This window comes from Notechis scutatus, chromosome 15 (assembly GCF_049901735.1).
Source record: "Notechis scutatus isolate UNSWTSFEM ecotype Mainland chromosome 15, rNotScu1.2, whole genome shotgun sequence".
Taxonomy (NCBI): Eukaryota; Metazoa; Chordata; class Lepidosauria; order Squamata; family Elapidae; genus Notechis; species Notechis scutatus.
The window spans coordinates 3,489,343-3,503,770 of NC_142023.1; the positions used below are offsets into that span (position 1 = coordinate 3,489,343).

Genomic DNA, 14,428 nt, shown 5'->3' on the forward strand with positions numbered 1-14,428 from the left:
GCAGACGGAGTGGATCTTCTCAGTCGAGGCTTTGGATGGAGAACGGAGCGCTGGGGGGTCTCCTTCCCCCCCAACCCCTTCGCCCCTTTGCAAGAAACCAGGGGGGGGGAGAGAGAAAAAGAACGAGAGAGGCATCAAAATAGTCCTAGAGAGGTAGAAAAGGGATAGAAGGGATAGAGAGATCAAACCTTGCATGCAGGGATGAAGACTTACTTTGGCAATGAAGAAGTTTAAGAAGGTTCTTTCCACTTTCAGTTTTTGAGATCTTCAGCTCTCTTCCTTCTCTAGATGCTTCTTCTTCTTCTTCTTCTTCTTCTTCTTCTTCTTCTTCTTCTTCTTCTTCTTCTTCTTCTTCTTCTTCTTCTTCTTCTTCTTCTTCTTCTTCTTCTTCTTCTTCTTCTTCTTCTTCTTCTTCTTCTTCTTCTTCTCCCTCTTCTTCCTCTTCTTCCTCTTCTTCCTCTTCTTCCTCTTCTTCTTCCCCCAAGCTCCTAAGAAGAAGGTTGGAAGGAGAATGCAACAGACAAATAACGTTAAAAAAAAAATTCCTTCAAATGAAACCAGTAAATACATCCTCAAAGGTTGGCTACTTCTTGGGCACCAATTGGTCTCTGGCCAATTCTTTTGGGCCCCAACCATCCACATCACATCCCCCCCACAAAGCTTGGAGATATTTGGGGAGATTTTGAGAGGAGGAGGAGGGGGTTGTCCTGAAGACCCCCCATTTCACTTGGCATCCCAAGCAGCTGGTCAAGAGATCCCGCTGTTCGGTTCTCAAGCTGGCCACAAGGTTTGTTGACCCACCTTGGCCGGTAGCCTGTGCCGTTCGCCTCTGGCGACCACGCGAGCGATCTGCCTCCCCCTCCTTTGTGGCCTCCCAAGTGCAACCCCCCTCTCCTCCCCACCCCCCAGCATCTGGCACTCGTGCCTCCTCCCCTCCCTCCAGCCTTTCGCACCCTCCCTCCTTCCTTCCCTCTTGCTTCTCCTCGGATTCTGCCTGACTTGACGTGGCAAGGGTTTCCTTGCCTCCAAGGAGGAGCTTGTCAAACGCCGAGAAGGTCAGAGTTCGAGAAGGACCGAGCCGTCTGGTGGAGAAGGTTGGTGGGAGGGGTGGGGTGGGGTGGGAAGAAGAAGAAGAAGAGAAAGCCTCCCCACCTTGGAGGGAGCCTTGAGGGATGTCATCCTCCCCTTTCTGGTGCATAGCTTCCATGTAGTGATTCCAGATGTTCCTTGGGCCATGCACTCTGCTTCCTCTCCAAGGCTGTCAGGGATAAAGAGGGCTTTATGTCTGATGCACAGACTCAACAGCGTGCGCCAGAGAGAGAGAGAGAGAGAGGGAGGGAGAGAGAGAGAGAGAGAGGCCAGAAGGGGAAAAGCAGAGCACGCCAATCAGCCAAAAAAATGGAAAAGAAACCAAATAAATAGAGAGTCTTGGAAGGATGTCGTTGATTCGCTTGCCCGCCGCTGGGGACTGCTGGCTGGTTCCGTCTTCACATTCCTTTTTTTTTCTTTTTCTTTTTAATGCTCCTTGACTTTGGAGGAGGTGGGATCGGAAGATGTTTAGCAGATTGAAACATGCTGGGGTGGGAAGGAAGAAAGAGACCAATCCATTCAGAAATATAGACCTGTTGAAGGTCAGCGTGGCCTCCCATGAACGACATCTGGGTGTCGACAAGTTTCCCACCCACCCCCAGAGAATATTTTACTAAGACAACCTTAGAGACGAAGTGACCACCTTCCATCAATTTCTTTGTTGGACTTCCCGGTAGCTTTTGTGAACTCACAGGAGGAGAACATTCGTGCCTCACACACCTTTATTCCCTTGGAAAGTCCACCAAGAAGTTGAGAGCTTTCTCAGACGAGACCTAACTTTCTCTTCCCCTGTCCTGAAAGACATCTGAAGCAGCATGGAAGTGTCTGTCCAGGACACTTAGAAGGCCCTTTCTTTGCCTTGGCCCATAGTTGGGTTGACCTTCTTCAAGATGGCCAACATGAAAAGAGTCTGGTTTGACTTCCAGCAGGCATCTTGCTTATTCTGGGCCAGGAATTACCCCGTTTCCCTGAAAATACGACCTACCCTGAAAACAAGTCCTAGCTTGATTTTTTACACATGCGCCCATTTTTAAGCCCTACCCCCCAAAATAAGCCCTAATTAAGATCCTGCCCACTCCAGAGTGGACGGGTAAAATTATCTAGGGTGGGGATAGGGGTGTGTGGAGCTGCCCTACTACTTTCCTTTGGACAGTTGTAGCCAGGCCTCGCCCACCCCGACACCTGCCTTGCCGGCCCATTTCTTCTGCAGCGGGCAAGGCTGGCAAGGCTTTCCTGAAGGCCTCTGTAGCTGAGAACAAAGCTCTGGATTGACCAGGAAACCCTTGCCGGCCACAGAAGAAGAAGTTTCTGAAGGCCTCTGACAGGGAAAAGGAGGCCGGGTGGCGATGTGCGCAAATGAGGTTAGTCAGTGGGGAACATCCCCCCAAAATAAGACCTGGTGCCTTTTTGGGTGACCAAAAACATATAAGACAGGGTCTTATTTTCGGGGAAACACAGTAGGCCAGAGACATTATACGAGCAGATTCAGGGTCATCACGTTCAGCCATTCTTCTCCTTTATTTATGTGTTTATTTATCTCCTTTATATAGTCATCCATCTCATGAGTAAGTGACTCATTGCAGAGAAAGGGAAGAAAATTATCAACCAGCATCCAAAGAAGAGATGGGTGGGACCTGTTTTTTTTCTTCTTAATGCGGGTCGTTGTATATTTCGCAAACTCCCATAAATTAGAGAGGGAGACCAAGATGTCCTCCCTTCTTCTCCTCCCTTCCAGACCCTCCTGGGGCCCACAGAGTCACCCACTCTCTTTTGTGGAAGGACAAGAGAAGCTGCAGAATCTCTTGGGCTTCCTCAGGAAGGAGATGATCCAGCTAGAATTTCAAAACAAGGAATTGGAGAGTTGGGATTCCCTGATTATTTTTTCCCTCCTACCTCGGTTTATCAGCTTTCCAAAAGACTGATGAAGATCTCAATCCGTATTACACCTCATTCTTGGCTATGTCACTGGTATCTTCTGAAAGCAGCAGTTAATGTTTTCTTAAATAACAGAGCTGGGAGGGAACTTGGAGGCCTTCTAGTCTGACCCCCTGTTCAGATAGGAGACCCTGTACCATTTCAGACAAATGGTTGTCCAACCTCTCCTTAAAAACCTCCAGCGTTGGAGCACCCACAGCTTGAGGGACTGCCACAGAGAGGAGGGGGTCAAGCTATCTTCCAAAGCACCTGAAGGCCAGACAAGGAAACTGAACAAGGAGAGATTCAACCTGGAAATAAGGAGGAATTTTCTGGCAGTGAGAGCAATCAACCCATGGAAACAGAAGTTGCCTTCGGAAATTGTGGGAGCTTCATCCCTGGAGGCTTTCAAGAAGAGACTGGACTACCATCTGTCAGAAACGGGGTAGGGTCTCCTGCTTGGGCAGGGGGTTGGACTAGATGACCTACTAGGTCCCTTCCCACTCTGATTATCTGTTATCAGTTCTGGAGGCAAGTTGTTCCACTGAATAATTGTTCGCACTGTCAGACACAATTAATTAGGGAAATGACTTCTAGATGCTTTTTCTTGATTCTGGAGACTTCTGGACCATGACTTGGCCTCTCAGCCTTGTTTTGGACATCTGGACTGGACTTGGCCTCATTCTAACTGGAAAGACACCTATCATTAGAACCGGGCAGTGATGTGAGCTATGGTGGCATTCCTTGCCTAGAACATCTTGAGGTGTGAAATGTAGAATAAACGGAGGTTCATTTTGGCCTCAGGAGCCCCTCTTGTACTCCACAAATGCACCATGGAGTCCAGACTTCACCTTCCCTTTGTCTTTTTGTCCCTTCTCGGTCCTAGGTGAGACACACACACACACACACACACACCTCTTGGTCCTAGAAGACAGCAACTCTTCTTACATATCTCACTTTGCCCAAATCGTGTCTTTCAGAACCTCCAACGCTGGGAACATCGTCCTGTAGCATGAAAAATGAAGTGTAGCTTTTTGGTCCTCGTCCAAGAAGCGGGAAGGCCTCCTCCCTTCTCGTTGGCCCTAATCCTGCCTGCAAACTCTCTCCCACCCCTCTCCATCCTTGGCGGGACTGCCCCACCACAGACACGCAGCCTGATTGCTAACACATGGGCAGAAGGCTGGCGGCCAGCCCACTACCACCCCCTCCTTGAAAAAAAAACCCCGGCCTCTCCATAACTCTGCTTGCAACCGTCCGTTTTTTCCCCCCCTTGTCTCAGTTGTTAGGAAATGAAGTCAGAGAATTGATATAAAACAGGCTGGGCTGAAAGGGGAGGCTGGGGAGGCTGAGGGGGGGCGGGTTTGCAGAGAGGGGCCGCCTCAGTGTGCCCAAAAACTGGAGTGGCAACACTGGAGCTTAAAAAAAAAAAAAGTGATGGGGAGCTTGATGTTGGAGCTGTCTGGGTCAATTCGTGTACATAGTAATACTTACTAAGTTCCTAATTTCTATCCCTTTTATCCAACTATTGATAAAATAAGTCCAAAGTCCAAAAATATTCAGTGTCTTCTTTTTCTTTTATCTTCCATGTTAATCTGTCTATTTCTGCACAGTCCAATATTTTTTTTTTTAATCATAACTTCTTCTGTAGGTGTTTGCTCGCTTTTCCAACGTTGTGCAATTACAATTCGTGCTGCTGTTAAAACATGCAATATCAAATATACATCCCCGTTCATCGTACTTTTCTGGTATTACGCCTCACAAAAAAAATAGTTCTGCTTTAAAAATCTACATGCTGTCTTAATATTTTTTTCCTGTTAATGTCAAGAGTTTAATGTTCTGTTAGAGTCTGATGGCATTTCTGTTAAAAATGCCATCAAAGTCTAAATGTCGGTTTATATTGGGAGAGGAGGAAATATTTAATTCCTTGAAAGAGAGAGTTGGGAGAGTTGAACATTGGGCGCTATCTAACAAAATGAAATTTAATGCTGAAAAAAGTAAGTTTCTACATTTAGGCAAGAAAAATTACATGCACAGGTACAATATATGTGGTAACTTGTTCAATCTCAGAGTCCTAATGGACAACCATTGAAATAGGAGCCAGCCGTGTGCAGCATCTGCCAAAAAAGCCAACGCAGTCCTAGGCTGCACTCACAGAGAGATAGAATCAAGATCCCATGAAGTGTTGATGCCAATTTATAAGGCCTTGGTTAAGGCCACGCTTGGAATACTTCGTCCAGTTTTGGTTGCTAGGATGTAAAAAAGATGTTGAGATTCTACAAAGAGTGCAGAGAAGAGCAACAAGGATGATTAGGGGACTGGGGGATAAAACATATAAAGAATGGTTGCTAGAATTGGGTATGGCTTCTTTGATGAAAAGAAGGATTAGGGGAGACATGATAGCAGTGTTCCAATATCTCAAGAAGAGGGAGTCAAGCTATTCTCCAAAGCACCAGAAAGCAAGACAAGAAAATATGGATGGAAACTAATCAAGGAGAGAAGCAACCTGGAATTAAGGAGAAACTTCCTATCAGGGAGGACAATTAACCAGGGGAACAACTTGCCTCCAAAAGTTGTGAATGCTCCAACACTGGAAGTTTTTAAGAAGAGATTGGATAACCATTTGTCTGAAGGGGTGTAGGGTTTCCTGCCTAAGCAGGGGTTTGGACAAGAAGACCTCCAAGGTCCCTTCTATTCTATTCTATTCTATTCTATTCTATTCTATTCTATTCTATTCTACTCTACTCTACTCTACTCTACTCTACTCTACTCTACTCTACTCTACTCTAATTCTATTCTATTCTGATTTCTATTCTATTCTGATTTCTATTCCATTGCATTCCATATTCTATTCTGATTCTATTCTGATTTCTATTCCACTGCATTCCATATTCTATTCTATTCTATTCTATTCTATTCTATTATATTCTATTCTGATTTCTATTCAATTGCATTCCAGATTCTATTCTATTCTATTCTGATTTCTATTCCATTCCATTGCATTCCATATTCTATTCTATTCTATTCTATTCTATTCTATTCTATTCTATTCTATTCTATTCTGATTTCTATTCAATTGAATTCCAGATTCTATTCTATTCTATTCTATTCTGATTTCTATTCCATTCCATTGCATTCCAGATTCTATTCTATTCTATTCTATTCTGATTTCTATTCCATTGCATTCCAGATTCTATTCTATTCTATTCTATTCTATTCTATTCTATTCTATTCTATTCTATTCTATTCTATTCTATTCTATTCTCCCCAGTCATACTGGAGATGTCCTCTTTTTTCTCCCTTAATTTTTAGAAACCACCCCAAAGCTACACACAACCCCACCCACCCCCCACACACACACTCAAAAAACAAAACTCTACATAAAATTCCTGTACAATCTGACTTGTGGCATTAGTTTTCCGTATTAATGGATGGATTACACGCCACCCAGCCTTGATTGACTCTTAGCGGCTCCACGCAGAGAGATTTCCTTCGTGATGACCTGCATGTCTGCGGAGTTTTAATGCCTGGAGCGGAGCCGTTTCCCCACCCCCAACCAGCAACTGGGTGCAACTCCATGGAGGCTTTTTCCTCTCTGCGCCTCGCTCACAGTTAGCTCAGTTTGTTAGAAAGAAGCTTTAGGATGCTGAGCTACCCCTCCGGCGGCCGGGTGGGCAAGCCAAAGCTGACAAAAGGGTTGAAATTAATCAGCAACGCGATGTTTAGTTTGGAGCAGGAGGAGGAGGAAAAAAACATTGAAATGGGAAGTCGGGCCGGCTGGGAAGCCAAATACCAGCATTGCTGTTATTTTGAAGAACGCCTCTGGGCCTCCAGAAAATGAGAAGCAGAGACGAAGAGGTGGTGGCGGCCCAGAACCTGACTTGTTGCAACCTCTTAGCTGCAACCCAGGGAGAAGAAAAAAAATTGAGAAAGCCAAGATGCTAAACATTTTCAACTCAGAAAGAAGCTCCTTCCGTTCGCCTTCTGGAGGGTGGGTTTTTGAAGATGTCTCTCTTCCCTCGAGGTCGGAGTGAGGCTTGGGGCAGGGGGTTGGACTAGATGACCTACAAGGTCCCTTCCAACTCTGAGGATCTGTTATCTGAGGCTCTAGCAAGGAGCAGGACCATCTGGGTATCTTCCGTGATCGCCAACCAGTGGGCCGGGGGCCACTGGTGGTCTGTGAAAAAATGTTGGTGGTCCGCAGAGAAATGTCACCCCCCAAAGCAATTAATCCAGGCTGCGCGGGAACACAAGGTCGCCCACATGGCCTGCGGGAACACAAGGCTTGCGTTGCTTGCATTGCGAACAACGCAAGGTAGTGAGGTGAGGAGGGAAAGGGCGGAGGGGGGGAACTTGCCCCACGCGACTGGCATGGCTACCGGGCTGCTTCTTTCTGCTTCTTTCTTCTTCTGCTTTTGGCTGCACGCAAGGAAAGCAGCAAAAGTCTTTCTTTCTCTCTCCCAAACGCCACCAGCAATGAGTCTTTGGGACCCTGCAAGGCCTCCTGCTCCAAGAGGCTGTGCCGGCGTGACAAGTCTCACAAAGACTCATTTCTGGCGGAGTTTAGGGGAGAGAAAGAAAGACTTCTGCTGCTTCTGCTGTTTTCCTTGCATGGAGCCAAAAGTCTCTCTCTCTCCCCCTGAGAACAGAGCTGGAGACAGTATCCTGCGATCCCAAATAAAGAATGATCGATCGGTAGGAAAATGGGGTGGGGAATTTTCCTGCAGACTTTTTGGGGGATTTTCCCGGGGTCTCTGGTCTGCGGGATTTAAAATTATGAGTTTGGTGGTCCCTGAGGTCCAAAAGGTTGGTGACCTCTGTTCCAGAAGAAGACCTGTTGGCTTCTTCTTCTTCTTCTCTTGACTTTCCTTGGGGCACCCTAAATTCTCTTCCAAGGCATGGGGTTTGGCCAAACCATTCGACTTTGCTCAAAATGATGAATCTGGTGTCTAGGAGGGTCTTTCCTTGACACCCAGGTCCAGACAATAAGGCTACAACCTCATGGCTGACCCCAAAAAAGGTGGAGGAACCCTAAATATGGGCCAGCCAAGGGTGCGACCCAGCTGTCTGCTCTCCTGCCTGCCAGATCTCTTGATGAGAGAACCATAAAGCTTCCATCCCATCTGGAAGCATTTAAATGACCATCGCTTGCAACACCTCGGTTGGGTTCTTAATCATCGGGCAGACAAAGTCAGAGCTGCCACGAAGCTCAGCTGAATATTTGGGGTTTTGGAGACCCTTCTGAGCAGGGAGACTTCCAGCAAATTGGTCCTGGGAAAGGAAGACATAACCTCCCGTCCTCTTAAGGAGGAAGATAAACTGTTTGAGATAACCGAGATAGAAGAAATCTTTAGACGATGCAAAATAAGGGACATAACTTTGGAAAAAATCTCTCTTAGTTTCTTGGTCTTCCTTCACTTCCTTCTTGGTCTTCCTTCACTTTCCAACGTCCAGTTCAACAAAATTACCATTTTTTAAATGTACATTTTAGAATAGAATAGAATGACAGAGTTGGAAGGGACCTTGGAGGTCTTCTAGTCCAACCCACTGCTTAGGCAGGAAACCCTGCACCATTTCAGACAAATGGTTATCCAATCTCGTCTTAAAAACCTCCAGTGTTGGAGCATTCACAACTTCTGGGGGCAAGTTTTGTTCTACTGATTAATTGTTCTAACTGTCAGGAAATTTCTCCTTAGTCCTAGATTGCTTCTCCCCTTGATTAGTTTCCATCCGTTGCTTCTTGTGATGCCTTCCGATGCTTTGGAGAATAGCTTGACCCCCCTCTTCTTTCTGGCAGCCCCTGAGATATTGGAACACTGCTGTCATGTCACCCCTAGTCCTTCTTTTTATTAGACTAGACGTATCCAGTTCCTGCGACCGTTCTTCATATGATTTAGCCTCCCGTCCCCTTTTAATTCAAGTTTTGGTTCACTTGTATTTCTATAAGATTTCTCATCTGAGCAATGCCTAGATCTGTTGGTGTAAGTCCTTTCTACTAATGAAATCATTTTATATTTGGGCTTCAGATCTACGCACTGTATGCACCACAATGACCAGAGCAGCCTGGCCCCTTCTAAGCAATTGAGGCTCTGCAGCCCTCAGCCCCATTTCCAAGATTTTTAAGGGGTCATGGCCCCAAACATCTGGAAGAGACTTGAAAACCTGACTCTGGGGAGGGGTGGGGTTGGGGTTTTGGTGTTTTTTTTTTAGAAAAATAAGGCATCCATTTTTCCATGCTCGCACGCTTCCTTTGCAGAAGTTGCATCTTTTCAAACGGCAGAAGAAAAAATCCTGGTGGCTCCATGACTCTAAAAATAAAATGCAATCACAGCAAATTTGGGGGCATGCTCTCTTGGGGAGGGGGCACATGGCATACTTGGAGACTTTTTAATGGAGGAGTAGACAAGCTCATAGCAGGACTACCTTAAGTTGGAGGCCACCATTCCAAATGAGCCTTCCGGGACCCATTTGGGCGTTTCATGTGGTTTTCCTTCTTCGTTCCATTCGTTTTTTGGCTGTGAGCAACTGCAGCTCTTCATTTTTTCCAGTCAAGGCCCGTGATGCATAAAACACCCTGCCAAGAGTTGATTCCTAGAGTCCAGGATGGTCTTTGTAGAAGAAGAGATCCCCCTTTAGGATACTTGCAATAGTGCTCGGCCTGTCTTAATTAGAAGAAGGTGTTGGGGTAATATACCCGTAGCAAGTAAACCTCCGAGACAAATCGGTTCCTCAAAGAATAGTTTTATTGGGTGTATCCTATTGGCACAGTTCTGGCGAAAAACCGACTCTGAAGATTTCCGCGTTTTCACCTCATTAAAAGTAAAAGTTTTTCCCCTTCCCTCAAACATGGTCCAATCAAGGTGCTATCCAGTTGCCTGGTAACATCGCTCCTCCTCTCTCTGGCCAGGTGTTAGACTGTCCTTGGTTCCCAAAGGAAAGCATTTTATTTTGGCTACAAAACTCACAGCTCTCTCTATTCCCCCCCCTTCCTATCCCTCAGCTCCAGTGTGGCAACGCTGAAGCATCGAAATGGCTGCGGTCAGGTTAGCTTCAGGGTTGATGGAAGACTTCTAGAAGTCAGACAAACGAGGGATAACAACAAACACACGTTAAATCCAAAACCCTTTGATTTTAGTTCAACCGCTGAGAATTATCGTCACTCACAGCCCGTAATGAGTCTTCACCGGTTATAATTAGTCCCATGGAAGTCTGCCAAAGTCCTTCGGGAGAAGTCCGATAAGGACGCACCTTTATCTTACTTGAAGTGCTGCCAATGACTAAAGTACCAATTAGTCTTTCAAAAACCAAACTGAGCACAAATTCACCACGGAGCTTTCGGGTTCCAAACTGACCAGAGTGAACAATGTTGCTTCCTGCAAAGGCTCATGTCCCTTTGCTCCTCCTTTATGTCTTATGGGAGGGGCCAATCACCTCCAAGCCTTACTCCTGAGTTGCCCCTTTTGTCTTAGCTGCTCTTGCCTTCCAGCAGCTCTGCGCACATGCGCACTGGGAACAGGCTCCCCTTGTTCCTATGCCTCACTTTTGTCAGATTCTGGAGGCTCTGGAGTCAGCACAGAACTCCCGATGGCTCTGGCCCCATCTCTATAATTGGACGCAGGACCCTTGTCCGAGTCCTCTCCAGACTCCTGGACTGGTCCCCGTTCTTCCCCACTGTCCAATTCTGCTGCCGTCTCCGCAGGCTGCCAGCGGACCATAACAAGGATTGGGGGTGGAAGTCCCATTGAGATAAAGTTAATGGGTTCTATCCAACGACATGAAAGTTCATGTGGACAAAAGCAAGGTTTTTATACCTGGGCAGGAAAAGCCAAAGGTACAAGCACAGATTAGGTGAAACCTGGCTCAAAAACTGTGACTGTGAGAGGGACCTTAGACTTCTAGTGGCCGATCCCTATCCCTTAAACATGAGCCAGCCGTGTGCGGCAGCAGCCAAAAAAGCAAACACAATCCTAGGTTGTATAAACAGAGGCACAGAATCCAAATCATGCGAAGTATTAGTTCCGCTTTATAAAGCCTCAGTAAGGCCACACCTGCAATACTGCATCCAAGTTTGGTCACCACACTACAAAAAAGATGTTGAAACTTTGGAAAAAGTGCAGAGAGCAGCAATTAAGATGATTAAGGGCCTGGAGATAAAAACGTATGAAGAACAGTTGCAGGATTTGGGTTTGGCTGGTCTAGAGAAAAGGACTAGCGGGGACATGATAGGAATATTCCAATATTTGAGGGGCTGCCACAAAGAAGAGGGGGGGGTGTCAACTTATTTTCCAAATCACCAGAAAGAAAGATAAGAAACAATGGTTGGGAACTAATCAAAGATAGAATCAACCTGGAATTAAGGAGAAATTTCCTAATAGTGAGGACAATTGACCAGTGGAGCAGTTTCCCTCCAGAAGTTGTTCTGGGGGTTTTTAAGAAGAGACTGGACAGTCGCTTGTCTGAAATAATATAGGATCTCCTGCTTGAGTAGGGGGCTGGACTAGAAGACCTTCAAGGTCCCTTCCAGCTCTATTCTGATTCTGATTTTATCCAGATCCCATAATTGTTAGTTTCTATTTGTGTTCTTCGCCGTGTCCATTCCACCCCTTGTAAAAAAAAAAAAAGAAGTCACCGGATATTTGGGACCACAGCTGCCTGAATCGTCAATCACGAGACAAGGAGGGTGTCTATAGAGTGTCTTGGTAGATCTAGCTTTGAGATAACATGCCGCCCATGGCTTTTGTCTTCTAGGAGAAAGAGAAGAAGTACATGCTGCCGGTGGACAACTTGAAGGTGCGAGACATCGAGAAAAGTTTCATGTCCAGCAAGCACATCTTTGCCCTCTTCAATACGGAGCAAAGGTAGGATCTTCTTCTGGACCCGCTCAAGAGGATGACCTCAGCAAGTAGGCAAGTCTACGAAATGTTTCACCTTCTTTCCTTCCCCCGCCACCACCCAGGAATGTTTACAAAGATTACCGTCAACTGGAGCTGGCGTGTGAAACCCAGGAGGAGGTAGATAGTTGGAAGGCGTCCTTCCTGCGGGCTGGAGTTTACCCAGAACGCGTTGTGGTGAGTTTGAGGAGCAGTGGAAAATGAAACATGAGCAGGAGTGAAAGTTGGAAATTGAACCATCTCACTGAGACTTAGTTCTGCGTTTGTTTAGATCACCGATTGGGGTGAAAATCAAGAAGAGGAGGAAGAATTCTAAACTTCTTCCCTTCCCCTATTTTAAACAGAAGTCGTGTTCTTTGCAGGATGCAATGCGTGGTGGAGAAGTCTTAATTTTATCAAGTAGGGCCCTCTCAGTTTAAAATTGGGTGTAAAGGAGTGTAAAGGGACGCGGTGGCTCAGTGGCTAAGATGCTGAGCTTGTCAATTGGAAAGGTCGGCAGTTTGGCGGTTCGAATCCCTAGCGCCGCATCACGGAGTGAGCTCCCGTTCCTTGTCCCAGCTTCTGCCAACCAAGCAGTTCGAAAGCATGTAAAAAAAATGCAAGTAGAAAAATAGGGACCCCCTTTGGTGGGAAGGTAACAACGTTCCATGCACCTTTGGCATTTAGTCATGCCGGCCACATGACCACGGAGGCGTCTTGGGACAGCGCTGGCTCTTCGGCTTTGTAACGGAGATGAGCACTGCCCCCAGAGCCGAAAACGACTGGCACGTATGTGCGAGGGGAACCTTAACTTTTACCTTACAGCAGGGGTGTCCAACCTTGGGAATTTGAAAACTTGTGGACTTCAACTCCCAGAATCCCCCAGCTGGGAGTTGAAGTCCACAAACCTTCAAATTCCCAAGGTTGGACATTCCTGAACTGCCGCATCCCCTAGGAGGAGAAGCCAGGGAATGACAACATGAAATAGACTCTTGCAAACATCTTTTTTCCAAGATTTTTCGTAAATGTGCAGAGGAGGCCAGAAAGGAAAGAGACCCCAATATTAGCTTTTGATTCTAACTGGTGGGCTGCCATGTTGAATGGTCCACCAGAAGGACAATGGCGCCATCTGTTGGCGAGGCTCTGGAACAACAGCACCTTCATTGGCTCCACCATACATTGTGTTCTTGTTAAGATTTCAGTTTTCAACCAATTTTCTGTTGTCTCCTTTTGTTTTTTTTTATTTTTCTTCCTTTGCACTCCCCATCCAAGTGTTACATTTTATGGGTGCTAATCCCTCGAGTTTCGTCCGCTTGCCATTCAATCCTGCACCGATGCTGAGAAAAAAATGGCTTTGCTGGCAAATCACTTGTTTTAAGAAGTGATGTTTAAGATTGACAGATCGGTGACGTGTTAGCAAATCATTCTCAGTGCTTAAAGATCACTGAAATACATTTTCCCCCCATAAGCATCTCCAACCTCATTCTGAAGGTCTTTCAGTGCTGCCCTTAAGCCAATTTTATTTTTAATTGGTTGCCTTTTGACTTTGGGTAAAGATCCCGTTCCAATTATATCCATGAATACACTGAATTACTTAGCCAGGAAATATACCTACCTTCTTTTTTAAAAAATCACATTTTTTTCTTGTTTTTTTTTTGTGTGTGTGCTCAAACTGGCCTCACAGGACAAAGATAAAGTAAGTGACGGATCCTTCTTTTCCTGTGCCATTTTCCTTTGAATTATACTTTTTTTCATTGGACGCATTTTTAAACTCCTTTTTTTCTTTAATTTAAACTTTTATCCCTATATTCTAAGAGAAAACTTTGTCCTTCATCTTTTTTTCTCTCCATACTATGTTGCCTGCTTGGTTTTGTTTCTGATCCTTTCTAGGATGTTCCTTTCTGCCTGTTTCCATCTTCTCTGGAACATATCCCCCCCCCCTCCCCAATTCATAAGCTATATCAGAAAGAAAAAACACACACAATTTTTTATATATACTGCATATAATATTTAGTTTCCCAATCATTGGTCCCCGGGGCCTGCCAGGTATGTACATTTTAACGTAAATTATTATAGGTTTAGAGATTAAATCCAAACATCACGGGATTGAGGGATTGAGTCACAATTGCACATCAAACTGCAAGGTGGCTTTTACCCCTCACACTTAAACTTGGTTCTGAATTGGTTTTCTGGTTTTCAAATCAACGCCAAAACCCGAATCCTAATTCTCGACCTGAATTTGATTTTGCAGACCTTGGATGCAGGAGTGTTTTTAGAGAGCTCCAGTGTAAGCAGGTAATGATGGTGATCAGATAAAACTGATCAACCCGATAAAACTCGTCCTTCTACAAAATCAAGTTTCGTATCTCGGGAGAACAAGTCTCCGTTTTCTTCCGTAAATGATTTAGATAAGCTGCATGGGAAGATGATGGTTCCTCAAAGCAAGGGTAGGCAACGAAGGTCCAGATTAAGCCTTGGATCTGATCCTAACCTCCTAATGAAGCTTCTTATCTAGAAGTTCAGAGAAGCATCAGAGGAGCTCCATGGAAAGTAGGCGA

At 45.6% G+C, this 14,428-nt stretch overlaps 2 protein-coding genes across 4 annotated transcripts in view; both read left to right on the top strand.

Annotated features, from left to right (window-relative positions):
* Positions 1–14,428, top strand: part of DNM1 (dynamin 1) — an 87,298-nt gene that overhangs the window by 57,078 nt on the left and 15,792 nt on the right. For all 3 annotated transcript variants that reach the window (XM_087944088.1, XM_087944085.1, XM_087944087.1), the window contains 2 exons: positions 11,749–11,858; positions 11,957–12,068. In XM_087944088.1, coding sequence (XP_087800214.1) covers positions 11,749–11,858; positions 11,957–12,068 — 222 coding nt within the window. The remainder of the gene's footprint in view (positions 1–11,748; positions 11,859–11,956; positions 12,069–14,428) is intronic.
* COQ4 (coenzyme Q4) overlaps positions 1–14,428 on the top strand; it is a 143,395-nt gene that overhangs the window by 48,199 nt on the left and 80,768 nt on the right. The gene's annotated exons all lie outside the window — the stretch shown is intronic.